The following is an 18,667-nucleotide window of genomic DNA, read 5'->3' as shown; positions in this document are numbered from 1 at the left end:
AAATGGTTTAAAAGTTAACTGTGTAGAAAAGTTTACATATGTCAATAACTTAGTATTATTTTTGTCTTTCAGATAATTCTACCGAGGAACAAGCTTTGAATCTTTCTTCGAAAAGTGATTCGACTTGTGAGAGTTTTTGTGAACGAAGCGAGAACAACACTGTTCAGGTGAGAATATGGAATACTTAATATTTAATAGATTTACACGCCAACTGAAACGTGCATATATAACGTATTGCACCATAGACAAGGCTGATGGATTTGATAAGCCTTTACGAAGGCATCTTGTGTAGATTTATGCGGGCTTTATTTAACTTGGGAAGGATTAATTTAGATTTTTTTCCATTTTCAGTGTCATTTAATTGTTTAACACTAGGCTTTGAACTATTACCTTACGTTTTTTCAACTTTAAATATTTTTCTTTAGGTTACAGACAGTGATCTACCTTCAAAAGCTGTACTCAAGTTTTTCAGAGGGTAAGTTTTGATTTTTTGATTATTTGGAGTTACTTATAAACCAACTTATTTAGTAGTTGATCATTTTACTGGTTTCTTATTGTCTCTAAATGGATCCGCTATTGTGTTTTAACATATCCCCTAAATTTCATATAAAATACGAGTTTCTGTCCAATTTAAGGTTTAACATTCATAAAATCGATTTGTTTTTGTTCAAACCTATATACAACAACCTCAGTTATAACGTCACAAAGGTTATAACAATGCAATTTTTAGTCTCGGACCGGGCGAGTGCAGCCAGGCTCGTTGCATATTCTCTTCATGTCACCACTTCCACTGTGCAGTCGAGGATTGTTGCGCGATATTCACCGAGAAGAACCTCGTCCTCACACACACCGCGTGAGTAGCATTGTCACGTCACACTAGTCGAACTTTTCTGTTATGACGTCACTATAATTCTCTCATACAGAAGTAGGTATCATTTTAAACGTTTGGAATAACTTCATGTTGAAAGTTAATAAAGATTTATTCAAAACGTTCAAAATGCTTTCTACTTCTGTTTGGGCTTTAATATTCTTATTACGAATTTCAACATGTTATAGCGTTACTATTATGAGGTCACTGTAAATGTACTTTTAATTGGGACGTCGCCATATTTTACAGCATGCGTTTTTTGTCAATTTACTTGCAATAATGTTGGATTTTTTTTATTTAAATTACAATCCGAACATGACCAGCGTTGCCATTATGACGTCACTGCGAGAATACCATTATGACGTCAACACATCTTTGTAGCAGCTGCATTTCTTCTTAAATTAAACGACTCAGATGAATTTTATATTCTCGGCCAGAATTAATTTTTTAATAAACAAACTCAAATTAAGAAAAAAAAACTTTTTTTACAGAATTAAAAAAAAAAACAATTATTTTTCCAGGTTTCACGAGAAATTGGAGCAATCCGGAATCGAGCAGCAGATCGCCAAACAATTTTCACCCCCAAAAAACGAGCCGCTGCCCCCCCAGGACCCACCGAGTCCCAGGGGAAGCCCCAACTCACCGCCACCGGGCTACATCGCTCTAACCCCGCGTCAGGACCCCCAGGGACCCCCACAGGAGGGTTCCAGGGGCACCAACGACCACATAGTGCTCACCAGGGGCGCTATGGAGCAGAGTGATGACGTCAGCGACGAACCGAGGGCGGGGGAATTCCCCAACGTGAGCATGGCGAGCTATAATCCGATGTACAGCTATTTGTCGCGGATGGTGGCCGAAAAAAAGCTCATGTACCCCCCTGGGAACCCCCTGGCGCCGCCCCAAAACCAGGGGGGCTTCATGATGCTCCCCTCGGCGCCGGGGGGCCTGGTATCGAGTGCGGGGATGTCCGCACTAGCGAACCAGTTCAACCTCGCGAAGTCTAAGATGAGTGGGCAAGGAATCAACAATACGGAACCGTTCATTCACATCAGACCTGGGTGAGTTTCAATTTTCCCGCTTATTCAACTTTAATCGTAACCTCGATAAAAAATTCCCTTAAAAATAAATACAGAAAATATTTTTATGTTTATTGGTAGCTTAATAAAAAATCTAGTGTTAAATTTTTTTAAGCAAATCTTAAAAAAAAATCTTAATTTCGTTTTGAGTAGAATCCTAATAAATAATTAAAGCAATAAAATCCTTATTTTAGGTTTCTTTATCTGCAAATTACATTGTGTCATCATAAATACTTTTTTGAAATCAGTCAAAAAAATTGCACTTTTTTTCGCTAGATTGAAATAGACTTACTAAACAAGATTTCAAATCAACAACATTTGTATTGTGTGTAGAATGGCGTGCATACGTCGTGACTGCAAGTACATAATGCAGAACCACTGGCACTGCACACTCAACAGATGTAGATACGTCTGCAAGTCGCTAGCAAAGGCGCAATCGCACAGGTAAGTCGACTATAATGTGTGTTTTCACATCTTATAATATCTTAACTTTTCTAAACTTTAAAAATAGTATAGGTAGTGTTGCGTTATGGATAGATACAAATAAAATGTTGACTTTTTATTTAAATGGTCGAATTCATCACACGTTGAAAACAACTTAATAAAATAGATTTTCAAAGTGTCAATTGTAACTAGGTGGCCTTACTTTGAAAACATTGATCGAAGTTTAAAGTTTGGAGAAGTAAAATATAAAAATAGTGTAAAACTGCCTTAATAGTGATGCGGATCTAGACAGTGTTGTTTTGAAGTTTCTTACATAAGTTGTGTAGTTGTACTATAAAATGTTTTTGTTTAACATTTTCACTTTTTAGACAAGCTCACTACTTTTATTATAATAGAGTAGTTTTACTATAAATTAATTCATATTTTACTGTTTTTACAGACAAGCCCACGACAGCCTCGAAGCATACGCGAGAGCAGCCAAAGAATGTTTCCGGAGCTACACAGTAAAGAAGCTGTGTCCCAATCCGGTACGACACAGTAGTTTATACATTTAAATTATATATTCCCTCGTTTGATAATGCATTTAAGTTTAAGTAATGCAGTCCAACACTAACCTATTAAAAACTCTTTATAGTCCTGAAATGCTTATTCTGGCTTAATTTTACCCAAATCGTGTAACATTTTTAACTGTTTCTGTGCATTATTCCACATCAACTACGTCATATCTGTAATTGTTATTTCTGCGTCGAAATCTCAGAAATAAAGTAGACCCCTTCATTAAGCAAGATCAATTAGGTCAGTGTGGCAAAATAGTAAATGGTCCTGCTTTAATAATCTCCGTTTTCCAAAGAAGTAATATTTCTGTTTTACCCATCTTAAATCAAACTCTAGTTTCTTCAGTATAAATTTTTTTTACTGATTCTTTCATACTGCCCTTGTTCCGTGTCCCGCTGTAGCTTCCTTATTTTACCTTGCATTTTGTTGCAGAGTTGTGAGTTTCGATTGCGGGGCCACTACCACTGCTTGAAGCCTGGATGTCAGTTCGTAACCATCGGAACTTCCAAGCTTCCTTGGCACATGAAGAAACATGAGAAGATCGCTAAGCGGGAGGCAAGTGGATTCAAGTATTATACCAAGAAGGAACAGTGCGGGAAACACGGTGAGAAATTATTTAATTCTTCGATCCTAAACCATTTAAGGAGATAGATTTTTTTAATGTCTCCCAAAGAAATTTTTTTTGAAAAATATGTCCTTTTTAAAATGATTTTTTGCATAAAAAAATCATTTTATATTTCTTAGGAAGTTATCTATAAATACCAAACTAAATGTTAAAAATTTAAAAGTTCATTTTGAAGTTTTTTTTCCTTATTGTTTAAGTTGATAATAGAATTGCGAAAAAAAGGCAAAGTTTTAACGATTTCTTTAGTTTTTTTCGAATCCTTAAGGTTGTATAGGTCATTTGTAAAACCTCTGCAGCGACATTTAATTTTTTGTAGTTTTTGTGTAAAAAAGTTTGTTTCCATCGTTTACCGTTTTGTGTTACTTTAGATTGCAAGTACAACGGCCTTTTCAGCCACTACCACTGTATAAGGCAAGGTTGTGCGTTTGCATTCCAATACAAACACCAGATGTCAACCCACGTCAGAAAACACCTGCGCAGAATGCTAGGGCGCAGCTATAATGGAATGGGTGAGATTTGTTGTGGTTTAAATATCAATTTAAAGTTGCTTTTTTTTCAACGCTACTCTATATATTGGTTTATTTATATATTCCCATTGGTTTATTGAATGTTTTTTTAATTTTACTGAACGGTTGTTTTTTATTGGTTTAACTTTATGCCGTAAATTCGTAAAACCTTTTTTAATTAACTCTGACAAATAACAAACGATAACACATTTGAAATTAAAAGCTTAAATTTAGCAAATCCAGTTGGCCCTTTGTAAAACTTACAAAACGCCATGACGGTTTAAAAAATGTTTTAAATTAAATTTTTTTTTATGTAATAGGTCTTTATATAAAACAAGGTTTTTGTTGCCTCATTTAGAAAGTTTTGTAATTTCACAGTGCAATGTTTAGAAAGTAACTGCGACCAGGTTCTAGAATCTAGATTTTCATATTTTAACATATTCAAAAAATTTGTTTGCTTTTTAATAGTTTTACTAACTCTAGTCGTATTTGCGCAGAAATGCCTTCTGAGAATGGTGACATCGATCACACAAACGTCGATTCAGGGGACGACTCTCTGCCGCTCATAGTGGACGAGGCAGACGAGATGGAGCAACGGCCAGGTGTCGCTATGGAGCCGAGTCAACCTCATGTGAGATCCTGCGCAAGCGTTTTAACTGCAAAAAATGTTTCCTAAATGAACATTGTCTGTTTTAAGCCTGAAATAATTTTTGTTTGAAGACAGGAAAAGGCTTTATTACAAAATTAAAATGTCAATTCCTGCTTATAACAAACGATACTCAAAAAGATACACAAGCCTTGCTTTAATTTATGCTTTTAACAAGTTTAACCAAGACCAACAATCAATAATTTAAATAAAGCATTGCTCAATCGAAAAACTTTTGTTTTATTTTCAGAATCCTCCGTCTTTCGAGGTGAAGTCCCCGTTCATGCATGAGTTGAGCCAGCAGCAACTCGCTATGCTTGAGCGAATCGCTAAAGGTAAGAGACTTTTGTATAAAGAAAACTCACATATGAGATACAAGTATCGAAAATAAGTAAATTGACTGAATTAAAAAAAAAAGTGTTTTTTATCCGTTTTTGTCTAAAACCTTAACACAACTTAATAAAATAAAATAAAATACTCAACGTTTTATTCCCGCTTAAACCTTAATGCAAAATGCTAAAACCTTTTCGTTCTTCGCAGCCGGAAAGTCTGCCTTCGATTCACAACGTCACGACGCCATTGTTACGTCACCACGCACATCACCGGCGTTGCCAAGCAACCAGCAGCCACCGCCTCCCCAGACTGGATACAGTGACGTCAATGGTAAGCATGAATGACGTCATTAGTGGTAACGTAATCAGCATGTCGCTTGACTTGCTTTAATGGAACTTAAACTATAGACCTTTGGAACTTTCAAGCCTTTGATTTGTTGCTATTTCGTTATTTGGTATTTTTTTTTACTTAATTTACGCATTTTTGATATAAGTTGATTTTGTTGGTTCACATCTAACTACAAACTATTTCCTTAACTGACTTAAACCGTAATTTCCTTGTAGACTAACTGAATTACTTTATAGCCGTATTTGTCTTATTCAAAAACTGCAAGCAATTGCCACTTGTGAAAGTTTGTAGGCGCTTAAGAAAATACAATTGGTCAACTGTGCCACTTATACAATTGGTCAACTGTGCCCGCTGATTAAAGTTAATTTGTTCCAAATGCACCCGGTGTACAATGATAAATCTATTTAAAATTATGACTTAAAAGAACAGATTACGTTGTACACATCAATGGCCTATGGCCAAATGCTTCTATCTACATCTTGATAACAACTCCCTTTTTGAGACTGAGATACAACGAATTAAGGTTGTGCTAGCCATAGGTGATATATTTTCATTCTATATATTTTTTTGCAGATGTCTCATCCGAAGAAGGTGTCCTCGACCTTCGTTCGACCTTCCATGACCTTGAGTCGAACAGCAACGAATCGAATTCGAGTAAGTTTCAACATTTTGACGATAATCTAAAAAATTAAATTAACAAATAATCGACTTATTATTGCTCAAAATGTAATTTTTATTTTTTTGCTGAAAATATAATTGTTTAGCATAATTTATCAATTACTCTGGTAATGTTTTTGTTATCCTTTTTTTATTTAAATACAACAGTTGTGCGCAAATTAATTTTATTCTCATTTTTTTAGAATATTCCAACGATGTTTATTCTACAAGTGGGAATTCCCCCGATAAAATAGGTGATGATGAAATGGTTTGGTACCCCCCTTTCCCCAACCAGGACACCCCCAACAATAGGTGGGTGTTACGTCACACATGCTATTGTGTTGCAACAATGGCACGTATTAATTTTTCTTTTTTTTTCTATTTAAAACAACTAGCTTAGGTTAAAAGTATTTTCCATATTTATATTGTTTGTTAAACAAAGTTGAAATTGTTTTTATTTAGAATGTTTTAGCATTAAATATTTGCATAAAACTGTATGTTCTGCTTCCCACTTGAAGTAGCTTTTCAATATTAGTTTTTCATAAACTGCTAAATTGTTCCTAAGTGTCCTGATTAGGCTTCGTGCATCACCAGTTGTTAAAGTGGCGCAGCATTTGAAATTGTACAATGCTTAAATGCAATACAGATAGATTGAAACCACTTTGTAAAGTCCCCTATTAAACCAGCCTCCTCATTATTTTTATTGTTGTGTACATATAATACTCATCGCATAATTATAGTATTGTAATTGCTTTGGCCGTTTGCTGCCTAAGTGCAATACAGATAGATTGAAACCACATAAAATTCCCTATTGAACCATTCCTCCCATTATTTCAGACCGACCCTGACCAAACCAATCGACGACTCAATGTTCGCAAAGTTTCGCATCAATAATGACGTCATGGATGGATTTAAGAGATTCGAATCATCGGAGAACTGTGGCGACCCCCAGTGTACAATGCTGTTCAAGGTAAACTCCCTAAGCCCCCAAATTAACATAACTGATTACAACTGTTTAGTGGTAAAATATCAAATATTTTTATTATATTTTTGGATTGCGCACTTTAGAAAAGAATTGCACCAGTGCTCGCCCGCGATAAACTCCCTACACCACTGACTATTAAAGGTTTTTCAACTAAAGTGTTTTCCCGTAAATTCTCCACTAAATGGTTTGTTAATTTGCCTTCTTAAACCGTGTTCTAACCTAAACACAATCTTAAAAGCAAAAATTCCGAGATCACACCAGTGTGTAATTGGTCAATGTCATTTTCCCAACTCAATACAAATAATTATGCATAATCTTGTAGTGTTAAAATATAAAATCGATTGTCAGATTTTTCAGCCTTAAATATTTCTCTGGATTCATCGCTGTTTAGGTTTTTTTCACCTTCTTACAATTTTTACCTTTTCACCATCATCTTGGAATTGAATTAACACGTTTTAATTCCAATTTATTATTTTTTTTTTTATAATTTAAATGTTTTGTTTTGTTATGAAAAAAACTAGATTTTTGTTTTACATTTTTATTAACAAAGAAAGTATTACTGTTTTAACTACCTTAAATTGTGTTAGAAATATTTTAATTTTTATCTCGTTTGAGCTGACCACTGAGCTAATGAGCTACTTACTTACATTACAAGTTTATTTCTTCGCGATTAAAATTATATTTTACCAATTTAACTTTGTTGATTTGATCAAAATTGGCAAAATTTTGGCCAAAAATAGCCAAATTTTTTTATATTTAAAACTATTCCCTTCGACGTGTAAGATTTCTATGTCGTTCCACCACCAGGTGTCTCACTACCACTGCACACGTGACGGTTGTAATTACCGCTTCACTGGCCGCACGCACATGTACAAGCACCAGCAACACCACGAGAGGGTTGCGGGTTTGGTGAGGGATGACTTCAAGAGGTTCAAAGCAGCACAGGATTGTGGAGTGGAAGGTTGTCAGCACACCAAGGCAAGCACACACTTCCACTGCCTAAGATGCACCTTCAAGTGAGTAAAAAAATGAAAAATTAACTGGAATAGCTCTACTTTTTTTCTATTGGCATAACTAAGTCAATAAGTTGGGAAATTAACTTTGTCATAAGTTGTTTAAACTAAAAGTTAAAAGTTTGATGGCGCTTCTATAATTCTATTCATATATTGGCCAATGTACTTCTACTTACTCTAAAAATCACCTTGCATAGCTTAACTGCACGATTTTTGAACTTTTTAAAAACGAACCTCTAAACAATAAATTTGGTTTGTGTGTACAGTGTCTACATTATTTTTTATAGAGGTGACGTCATAAAACAAGTAGACTTGAGAAATCTATGTGAAACTTGAATGAAGTTTAAAAACATCCAGTGCTATTTTTTTTATTGAAACTCTTGTGAAAAATTTTGCACTTTTCATAAGAATATGTGTTTGGTCTGGCAACTACTAAATATACCAAAATGTTACCCTACTTTGAGAAACACTGGTTTAATCGGAATATTTCTTTCCAGATGCACTGACAGCGCTAAGGTTGGAACTCACAGAAGACAACATCTTAAAGCTGACACATTGGAACAATCTGGATTCGAGAGGTTTAGAGGGAAGGAAGACTGCAAGAGAGACAACTGCAAATACAGGTACGGTAGCAAATCTCTGTAAATAAAAGTACTGTAGCAAATCGCAGCATACAGGAAGGGTTGCCACATGCTTGGATCTTTCGTCTACGAGTATCTTTGAGTTAATCTACGCATTGAAAAGTCTTGGTAAAACCCTGTATCTTTCGCAAAATCTTTAGTGATTGAATTTATTTTATGTGCAGCTTGAATTATATGTTAAAAATAAATGTGCTTATAAAACCAGTTGTCATTTATTTGTTGTTGTGTTGGCTATTCCATTTTAATGTTTGTTTAATTATTTAACAAAAACGCCTAACGGTTCAGTTTTAGGTGTTTAAATGTCTTTCATTTTTTATAAAAATTGTGTGCCAACCCTGAACCGTAACCCCTTATTTTGGTCATTTATTTGTTGTTGTGTTGGCTATTCCATTTTAATGTTTGTTTAATTATTTAACAAAAACGCCTAACGGTTCAGTTTTAGGTGTTTAAATGTCTTTCATTTTTTATAAAAATTGTGTGCCAACCCTGAACCGTAACCCCTTATTTTTTGATTGACAGGCATCGTAACCCCCTATATTTGATTGACAGGCAGCGTAACACGTCGCACTTCCACTGCTTACAACCAGGTTGCAGCTATTCAGTTGTTGGACTTACTGGAATCGAACAACACTCGAACAAGCACAAGCGAAGTGAACTGCTCGCAAAAGTCTGCCACGTTAACGGGTCAGTTCATGTTTTGAAGCAACAACAACGTACTTTGCATTAGTCGATAAAGGCGTTTTTTCTAACTCCATCGTCTCTTATTTTCTCATTAGCTGTCGTAGAATATCGCCTCTGCAAATAACTTTGTGTCCCAAGAATCTTTGATTTAAACGTTGATTACTTCATCGCATTAAATTGAAATACATGTTTATCTACTGGTTTGCCATTACAATTTAAATTGCAAAATGTAATAACACAACATTGTTTAAAATTTCAAATAATAAATAGGTGTGTTTCTTAAAATTTTTGTAACAAAATGCTGTTGATTTTCCACTATATATTTTTCCTGTTTATTTGAAATATTTTCTCAATATTTACCAAATTTTATTTGTTTCAGCCAAGAAATCGATTACATCACTCACCAACCTCAAGCCCAAAACCTCAGTAGTCACGATGAGTCGGCACTTTTTGCCGCCGCCAGCTACCCACAGTTCAGTGCGGCAGCCTTTCGCCAGCATTCGACCAATCACAGCTCGTCGAGCCCCGAGCAGCCCGCCACCCCCACTTTCAGCGCCGCGGCGTCTGTTATGACGTCACAATTCAATCCCACCTCACTTATGCAAGTCAGCGCGAGCTCGAACGCGATCGATCTTTCTGAGACGCTCAACCTCTCTGTCCCCCAGAACCGCGCCGGGGGGGTTCCTGCCCCCCTAACGACTGGATTTCCCGCCGGAATCGGATTGTCTTGAACGAAACATTGTTTGGGGGTGTTTTTGCCCCCCTAAGCATCGGATTTTCCACTGAAATCGGATTGTAGTAGATATTATATCTTTCAGGGGTGTCTTGCCCCCCTAAAACGCCGACTTCCCTCGAAAAGTGATAATTTTGCGTTTGTTTAAACTTAAAGTGACGTTTTTTTGTTTTCTAATATCCTTTTATTTTCCCAAAGCGGCATAGGCCTTTTTTTATGCAACGCTTGTTGTTTCTAATCGTTTTTATCTATTTTTGCCGCAGCATCCTTGACCCGAAGTAACCCCATATCCGGGTGACCTTTTGTAACCTATCTGTAAGCCACAGCATCCTTGACCTTGGGTAACTCCTGTTAACCTTTCTGTACATCACAGCATTCTTGCCCTGGAGTAACCTCTATTAATATGACCCTGAGTAACTGTTTTGTACATCGCAACACTTTGACCCGACGTAACCCCTTTCGGGTTGACCTCGAGTACCCTTTCTGTAATCAGCCACAGTATCACGTGATCAACATTACTATATAATCAATTGTTCTGTAACAGCATCCACATTCTCGCTTCGCAATAATCACTTCTTATGACGTCACAGTGTTGTAACAAAGCCATAATTACGTCATCAAACAAGTTGTTTGTGTCAAACACTATAGGCTGTGTGACGTAATAGAGGCGGTCTGCCTAGTTTTTATTGTTTTTATTTATTTCTACGTACTCGTGCATGCTAACTGTGTTTGAATTGTGCTTCCCGCCACAATACAGGGCCGTGATTGGTCGAGCTCAACAGCCAATCAGAACACGATACAACGCTCAGGTGCGCCCTCATGCGTCCGACTGTGAACAATGCCGATTATAACGTCATAATGAAATAACGCGATCCGGAATTCTTCCGTTTCAAGCGAACCTTAATCGGATCATCACTAATATATTTAATTATTTCTATTTTCACGCTTTTATCATTTTTAACCAAATATTTTCGCGCTTTTCTTATCATTGTCGATATTCATTATTACGTCATTCAGGTACGTGCGTCGTATGACGTAACAAACGACGCGCGGTTCCATCTTCAAATAAATTTGTTTTTTTTCATGTTTTTACAAATCGCGTGCTTCAAATCGCCGTGCTATTGTGACGTACTCAAGTCTCTCTTATTGTTTCTTGTGCTGTGACGTAACAAACCAAACTGTGTGCGATTGTTTCGTAATATAAAGTAATATATTCTATATTCTCCATATTAGGAATGTTGTTATTTTCACGTCGGTTGGTGCCCGTTGTTAATGGAATTGGCTCTATCGTTGTGTGTTTAGTGCTAGGCAGCTCACAAAGTTGCTTCTATGCATTTCGTGTAAATATTATCTCCGGCAATAAAAGCATGTGTGATTGGGTATCGCTGTGGATCGGATGAGAGGGCGGTAATACAACCAGGGCTGCGGACTCGGTGGATTCGGGAGAGTCGGATTCGGGACTCAAATAAGACCACGCGAAACTACCCGAGTCCGACGTGCGCATGAGTTTATTTTATTAGCCGGAGTCGGACTCGGGAGTTGGACTCTGGTTATTTTACCCGACTCCGCAGCCCTGTATACAACGACGCCTATTTGTCGTAAAGTATTCTGAAGCTGTCCGACAATGATTTTCTTACATATATAATTTTATAGCTTACGTTAAACGAATTTTGCCTTTGTACACATTAAAACTGTGGTTTCCAACCTTTTGATGTATTACACAAACCATATTACAATCATATTTAATTTAGCGAAATGTTTACATTTCTAGATAAAATGTTTCCAAATTCTCAAGTATGTCCGGATTTTACTCCATAAGCATGTAACAATAATTAAAATTGAGGTGAATGGTTATTTGCGTCATAAAATAAAAATGCGTCGTGCTTTTATAATTACAACATTACTGAAGTAAATGTTCTTAACCCAGCAGATCTTTAACTTCTATCCTAACATTTGTATTTGCATATTTGTTTGTTTCTCGTTTAGCAAAGAGTAAACAGTTGCACGCCAGGCAACGATTAGAACAGTGTTCTTAACCCCAAAATAAAAGAAGATTCGTAGATCTATGCTTATGCTTGGCAGAAGCATACAGCAGGTGTTCAATAAGAATCCCAATTAACGACATGGCTAACCAAAATCCTAAGGGTAATTATAAAACCTCTGACATTTTAACCTAGAAACGCCGAACTGATTCTGCTTTTACGGTATTTCATGAAATGTTATGGTATTTTCATGAAACACTCGTTAAGCTGATCTGTCGTGAAATACTGGAGACTAAGCACTCTTTAGAGTCGTTTCAAACCGGTGCATCTTATTTACTTAAAATATCACGGGTGTTGGGTCAAGTAAGTTGCGAGAGTCTATATTGTTGTGCTTTTTATTGCAACTTACAAATTGTTTGTGTTTAGTTTGTTATGATGTAGGCAATCAGTGTTGTAAACAAGTTATTTTCAATTATCTAAGTCAAATCAGTTGTGACAACAACCGAAGTCCAAGTCAAGTCTTAGTTTTAAATAACAAGTCTAGTTCCAGAACATCCTCTGTTAATTTGGTATTGGACCAACCTATAGTATCGGACGAGTACCGATACCACCCTATAGTATCGGACGAGTACCGATACCACCCTATATTATCGGACGAGTACCGATACTACAACTTTTAACCGGGTATCGACTCCGATCCGATATTATCGGACACCTCGTGTCAGTGAAACTTTTATTTTTTTTAATAGTCTACATTCTGAGATAAAGCTAAGCTATGTTCTCGACTTGACAAATACCTATGTCCTATATCTAGGTGGGTGACCAAAAATAAATAAAGTTGCGCAAATCTTTATCGGTCCATGTTATAAATAGCGCGAGCTACAGATTAACGAAAACCAAACTCAAGTGTCATTCTTAGAATAATTATTCAACCAGTACTTCCATGACGTTGTGGATTGTGGTTTACTTCAAGTGTTGCCTTCTGTTAAATATTAAACTAGTTTTATCGCTTCTCAAAACATTAAAGGCCTAAAATGACATGTCTACACTTGCCTGGACAGCAACTTTCGACTAAGATTGTTCTCGTTAACTAATTTGACGATTTAAAGCAAAACGACAAATAATATTGTTATAATTCTAAATAATGTTTTCAATTTATACGTAATAAAAATATCAAAGCCCAGACAGAAGTAGGTATCATCTTGAACGTTTCGAATAACTTTTTATTTACTTTCAACGTTTTCAATCTATATTAATAAGTGTAGGCCTACCCTAACTCTTTGTTTTATTTAATTTGGGCTTTTTTCAAAATTTAAATTTGTCTAACGAAGTTTTTAAGTTTTTAAAATCCTAAAACGCACTTCCATATATAGTAGGCTACAAAATGATCTTGAATTGTATGAAAATACCAGCGACCTACCTGGCGAACATGCTGACGACTGACCACTCACAAACGTTCTAAAATATATATAAGATATTACTAACTAACTCACTTTACTATTTAAGGTAAAAAAAAAATAGTTCTGGTTTTGGTATAACTTCTAATCATAATTTAGAAAAAAATATAAATTCTTGTTGTTTAAAATCGTTTTAAAGTGATCCAATTTTAATTGTATTTGAAGTGAAAATTTTAAGTTTAGTATAATTTCTAATCTAATTTGGAAAAAACTAAAGTTCCATCTCCCATTTTTAAAAGATGGAAACTTTATTCTGTAAACATGTCTGCTTCTTGTCATTCACGAGGCCTATATTATTAGTGGCGTGTTATCCATTGTACCAAGTGTTTACTTTTTGTTGCTTTATTCCGATGTGACCCCCGGGCAATGACTGAACTTTGTGAGTTTGTGCTGTCAATAAAACCTGCTTTCGGTGCTATAGTGTGGTGCTGTACAGTCAGTAAGTTTACATAACACATAAGAACAGGCTGCACACAAATTGTATTGCATTCTCGACAAGCTTCCACACAACCGTGCTTTATCAGGTCAAAGTAGAAAAAGAAAGAAAAAAAACTTTGAACACACGGATACTATGGTGAATAACAACAGGTTATATGTTTAAATATTTAGGTAAGGTTAAAAACAGATTGAAAGTTTAGTTTAGGAGTTTACCAGAGCCTAATTAGTGATTGAGCAGAATCCGCCCCCAAAAAAGACTGTTTAGTGCTGTAATGACTTTCAGAAACAGCGACTCTGCTTTGAAAAATATATAATACAGCGTATCTTTCTAAACGAGTAAGTTTTCTACCGTGAAATGTGAATATTTCAGAAAACAGCTGAATACCAGCGAAGAATAGTTTGCTCAAAATATCGGATATCGGAAAAACATACAAAGTTCTAGCGATAATTATGTGCATTTCACGTTACGCGTTGCGAATTAACTTGCCTGTTTACATGAGCTACTAAGTAACAAATATCAACAATCAAATATTTCAACAGACAACTCCGTTTTGTTTTGTGCTTTGACCTAAGTGGAATATCCTTCAGCAATCATGGCTAATCGTATTCTATAAGCGGATTTAAAATGTCAGAATATTACGAAAGATTATGTCTTACACTAAGCGTACATTCAGCTCAAGACTTTTTGTTTCATATAAGAGTGTTTTTTGTATGTTGTTCAACCGCATCTCTGTTGCTTATTCAAACCTTACGGTACTTCAAAGCATAATGGTTGGAGGTTTTAGTTAGGCGTACAAGGAATATCGCATTTTGAACGTTTTGATCATTTTCAAAATGTACTAATGAAATCAAAGTTATTAGCAACGTTCAAAAATGTTACCTATGTTAACTTTAATATACATACTACGTCTAAACCCTACTTATTTAGTAAAATCAGAATGTAGCCTATATTTCAGTAAGGCTTCCGCGATCGAATAGACTTGGTAGACGTTGCAGTTAGTTAAGCAAATTTACTTAATATAGCGGGATCATGTGACTCTTTCAGGAATTGTATCCTACTGCCTGTTTGAACAATGGCTAATTTTACAGTATTGAACCTTCCTAGGCCAAAACGTTGGCTATATTTTAAGTTTAGAACAGTATTAGCTGAGTTACCTTTTGTAAAACAGATTACGACCAACAGTTTAATATTTGTCTTGTTTCGCTGCCCCGATAAATCATTAGGTTGTGTTTTAAGGCCTTAACTCCTTAAAATCCCGTTATTTCCTATAACAATCTCCCCTCAAGTTATTAACTTTCCGCTAGGGTAACGCATGACCGATTAATAATGGTCACTCCCACTTTTGCGGTTAGCAAATTACGTCACAAATAAAAGTAGACATTCTCTTAACTCCCATTCTTCGTCGTATTTAGCTAAATGTTTTATGAAAGACGTAAAAAAAATCCTAGAACGCAATAATTATTGGTTATAATTTGTTTCCTTGCTAAATTGCGGCAGAGTTTGTTTTGAAATAGACTCCTCTCAGAACTGACGTAGGTTGTAGTTACGTAAGTTTGTTTTGTTTATCTAAAACTCAAAGAAATTGATTTCGTTTCGTCGAAGTTGTCTTTTGTTTGCTTCGTTGCCAAGCAAGTTGTGTGTTTGAAATGTTTGGGTTTTTACGTTAACTCATTAAAGGAATCTCGTAACGTATTTCAATTGTGGAGTTTAAATTAAATTCAATATTTACTTAGTGTGGTAAATTTGTGCCATGTACCTTATTCTATGTTATGTATTACGCTGTGTTTATTTGTGACATGTTGTGTTGCAGGTAATGTTTAGTTTAAATTCAGTTCATAAAAACCTAGCAATCCCTAGGTCACCACAATTTTATGAACTGCTTTGTTAACATTGACCTTGTGCTTTACCAATCGCCATGGAGAGACTGATGAGGCCAGACCGTCTGGAACTTGATCCCAATGACCCAGAGGCCATTAAAATGTATAAACATTGGTGGCGTTCATTTGATGGTTTTATTCGAGCCATTGAGAAAACACAAAATAGCCATCGGAGTGGAACCAGCCAAGAAACAGGTGGTGTTATTACTTTATCATCAGAAGAAAAATTAGACCTCCTTGTCAATGGCATATCACATAAACTCTACTCCTATGTAGAATCCTGTGAAACCTTTCAATCTGCTAAAGAGACTCTTAACAAAGTTTTTCTGAAAGAAAATAACATCACAGTAGCTCGTCATTTATTGATGGTGAGAAAACAGAAACCGGATGAGAACCTAACTGATTTCATGTATGCTTTGCATGAGCTTTCTAAATCCTGTGATTTTCAGGATGTCGATGCAGATACTTATCGACAAGAAATGGTTCGCGACTCCTTTATTAGTGGCATGGTAGCCCCCGACATCCGACAAAGACTTCTTGAGAAAAATAAGGTTACCTGTAAAGAAGCCTTCGATCAAGCCTTGGTGTTAGAACGAGCAAGGAATGAGGCCGTGACCTTTATTAAGGAAACTACAAATGTGACCATTGCAGCCTCAGAGACTCCTGAGTCCACTGTTTTTGCAATAGCTAAGAAAGATTGTTTCTACTGTGGAGGTTCTATGCATCCTGGAGGCCGCTCCTCTTGTCCAGCTAGAGAAGCCACTTGTAACTCCTGTGGTCGCAAAGGTCACTATGCTAAAAAGTGTTTGTCGAGAATAAGAAAGAAGGGATTTAGTAGTTCCTTCAAGACATCGGCTTCAGTTCTGCCACAAACAGAAAGTGGAGAGTCTACTTTTGCATCTATCACAAATTCTTTCATATATATGATGAATGGGCACCCTGATCCACCTTCAGGTTTATATCCTGCACTTATTAAAGTCTCCCTTGGTGCCAGGATGCTAAACGCTTTGGTGGATTCTGGAGCAACTGGATGTTACTTGGATAGTCGAGTATGTCAAGAACATCACTTACCTGTTTCTGGGCAAAGATCCAAAGTAGGTATGGCTTCACGAAAGGCTTCAGCTGAGGTAATTGGCACTACTTGTACAACATTGTGGCTAAATAAATCCCGCTATTCTCTGACATTTGAGGTGGTTGATGAGTTATGTGCTGAAGTTATTCTGGGACAATCATTTCTCGGCCTTCATAAAGGGACATTCTTTCACTTTAAGGGTCCTCGTCCTCTTCTTAACATTTGCCCTACTTACCCAAATAATAGCACTTGTAGTGTGGCTGCAGCCAATGTGAAACCATTTAGACTCTTTACAGATCTAGAAAGGGGATTCAGACCTATTGCTGTAAAATCACGTCGGTATTCAGCTGATGACCAATATTTTATCCGTAAGGAAGTTTCAAAACTTCTAGAAGAGGATATTATTGAACCTTCAAGAAGTCCTTGGCGTGCACAAGTTTTGGTTGCAAAGAGTGGTAATCACCGCCGTCGATTGGTCATTGATTACTCTCAAACTGTGAATCGCTTTACATTTCTAGATGCATATCCGCTGCCCAGGATAGATGATCAAGTAAATGCTGTTGCTAAAGGTAAACTCTTTAGCACGCTTGATTTGCGCTCTGCCTATCATCAGATTCCCCTGCATGAAGAAGATAGACCTTTTACCGCTTTTGAGGCCGATGGTCGACTATATCAGTATAAAAGACTGCCTTTTGGACTGACCAATGGAGTATCTGTTTTTCAAAGACTGATAGATGTTATCATTTCAAAATATAGGTTAAGAAAAACGTTTGCCTACCTGGACAATGTAACTGTGGTGGGAAACTCACAGGAGGAACATGACAGAAATCTTAAAGCCCTATTACATGCTGCCGGGAAGGAAGGCCTCACCTTCAACGAAGAAAAGTCACATATTGCAAAGAAGGAAATTCAACTGTTGGGATACCTGGTAAAGCCTGGTAAAATCCAGCCTGATCCTGAGCGGTTGAAGCCACTTTTGGACATGCCCATGCCTCAAACACTTGCTGAACTCCGACGCGCTGTGGGTCTATTTGCATACTATGCCCGTTGGGTTCATCAGTTTTCAGATAAGGTTCGACCCCTTGTCAAAGCCATTCAGGAAAAGGCTCTCCCATTGGCTAAACCACAAGCTATGGCTTTTGCAGAGCTTAGAAAAAGTTTGGCTTCCGCCTGTCTGAAAAATATTGATCCTTATCAACCCTTTACTGTGGAGTGTGATGCCTCCCAATTTGCACTGGCCGCTACCCTGAACCAATGTGGTCGCCCTGTCGCTTTTTACTCCCGGACCTTTACAAAAAGCGAACTCAACTACCCTATCGTGGAGAAGGAGGCTACAGCTATTATGGAGGCTACGAGAAAATGGAGTCATTTCTTGCATGGTAACACCTTTACATTATTGACTGACCAGCGTGCTCTTTCTTATATGTTTGATCCTGTCCGCCCAGGTAAAATTAAAAATGCTAAGTTCCAGCTGTGGCGAGCTGAACTGGGGGCCTTTTCATATCGCGTTCACCACCGTCCTGGTAAACTAAACACTGCTCCGGATGCCCTTTCAAGAATTTCTTCTCTATGTTTCATGGGAAATGCTGGACTAGTCCAAATCCATAGGCAATTGGGGCACCCTGGGGTAACACGCCTACTTCATTTTATAAAAGCGCGCAACTTACCTTACTCTATTAATGAGGTTCGGCAAACATGTGCAGAATGTAAAGTTTGTGCCGAAGTAAAA

At 36.7% G+C, this 18,667-nt stretch overlaps 1 protein-coding gene across 2 annotated transcripts in view; it reads left to right on the top strand.

Annotated features, from left to right (window-relative positions):
• LOC146157637 (zinc finger protein castor homolog 1-like) overlaps positions 1–11,491 on the top strand; it is a 68,805-nt gene extending 57,314 nt beyond the window's left edge. For both annotated transcript variants that reach the window (XM_083388548.1, XM_083388547.1), the window contains 18 exons: positions 73–167; positions 426–475; positions 731–853; positions 1,390–1,926; positions 2,278–2,388; positions 2,828–2,915; positions 3,376–3,547; positions 3,937–4,077; positions 4,572–4,705; positions 4,971–5,055; positions 5,261–5,383; positions 5,975–6,055; positions 6,262–6,370; positions 6,896–7,028; positions 7,851–8,059; positions 8,554–8,679; positions 9,247–9,381; positions 9,758–11,491. In XM_083388548.1, coding sequence (XP_083244674.1) covers positions 73–167; positions 426–475; positions 731–853; positions 1,390–1,926; positions 2,278–2,388; positions 2,828–2,915; positions 3,376–3,547; positions 3,937–4,077; positions 4,572–4,705; positions 4,971–5,055; positions 5,261–5,383; positions 5,975–6,055; positions 6,262–6,370; positions 6,896–7,028; positions 7,851–8,059; positions 8,554–8,679; positions 9,247–9,381; positions 9,758–10,109 — 2,804 coding nt within the window. In that variant the 3' untranslated portion in view covers positions 10,110–11,491. The remainder of the gene's footprint in view (positions 1–72; positions 168–425; positions 476–730; positions 854–1,389; positions 1,927–2,277; positions 2,389–2,827; positions 2,916–3,375; positions 3,548–3,936; positions 4,078–4,571; positions 4,706–4,970; positions 5,056–5,260; positions 5,384–5,974; positions 6,056–6,261; positions 6,371–6,895; positions 7,029–7,850; positions 8,060–8,553; positions 8,680–9,246; positions 9,382–9,757) is intronic.
• Positions 11,492–18,667: the final 7,176 nt, after the last annotated feature.

Source organism: Ascidiella aspersa, chromosome 4, assembly GCF_963924565.1.
Source record: "Ascidiella aspersa chromosome 4, kaAscAspe10.2, whole genome shotgun sequence".
NCBI lineage: Eukaryota > Metazoa > Chordata > Ascidiacea > Phlebobranchia > Ascidiidae > Ascidiella > Ascidiella aspersa.
Note: the sequence above shows the minus strand (reverse complement) of the source record. Positions and strands in the feature narration are given on the sequence as shown.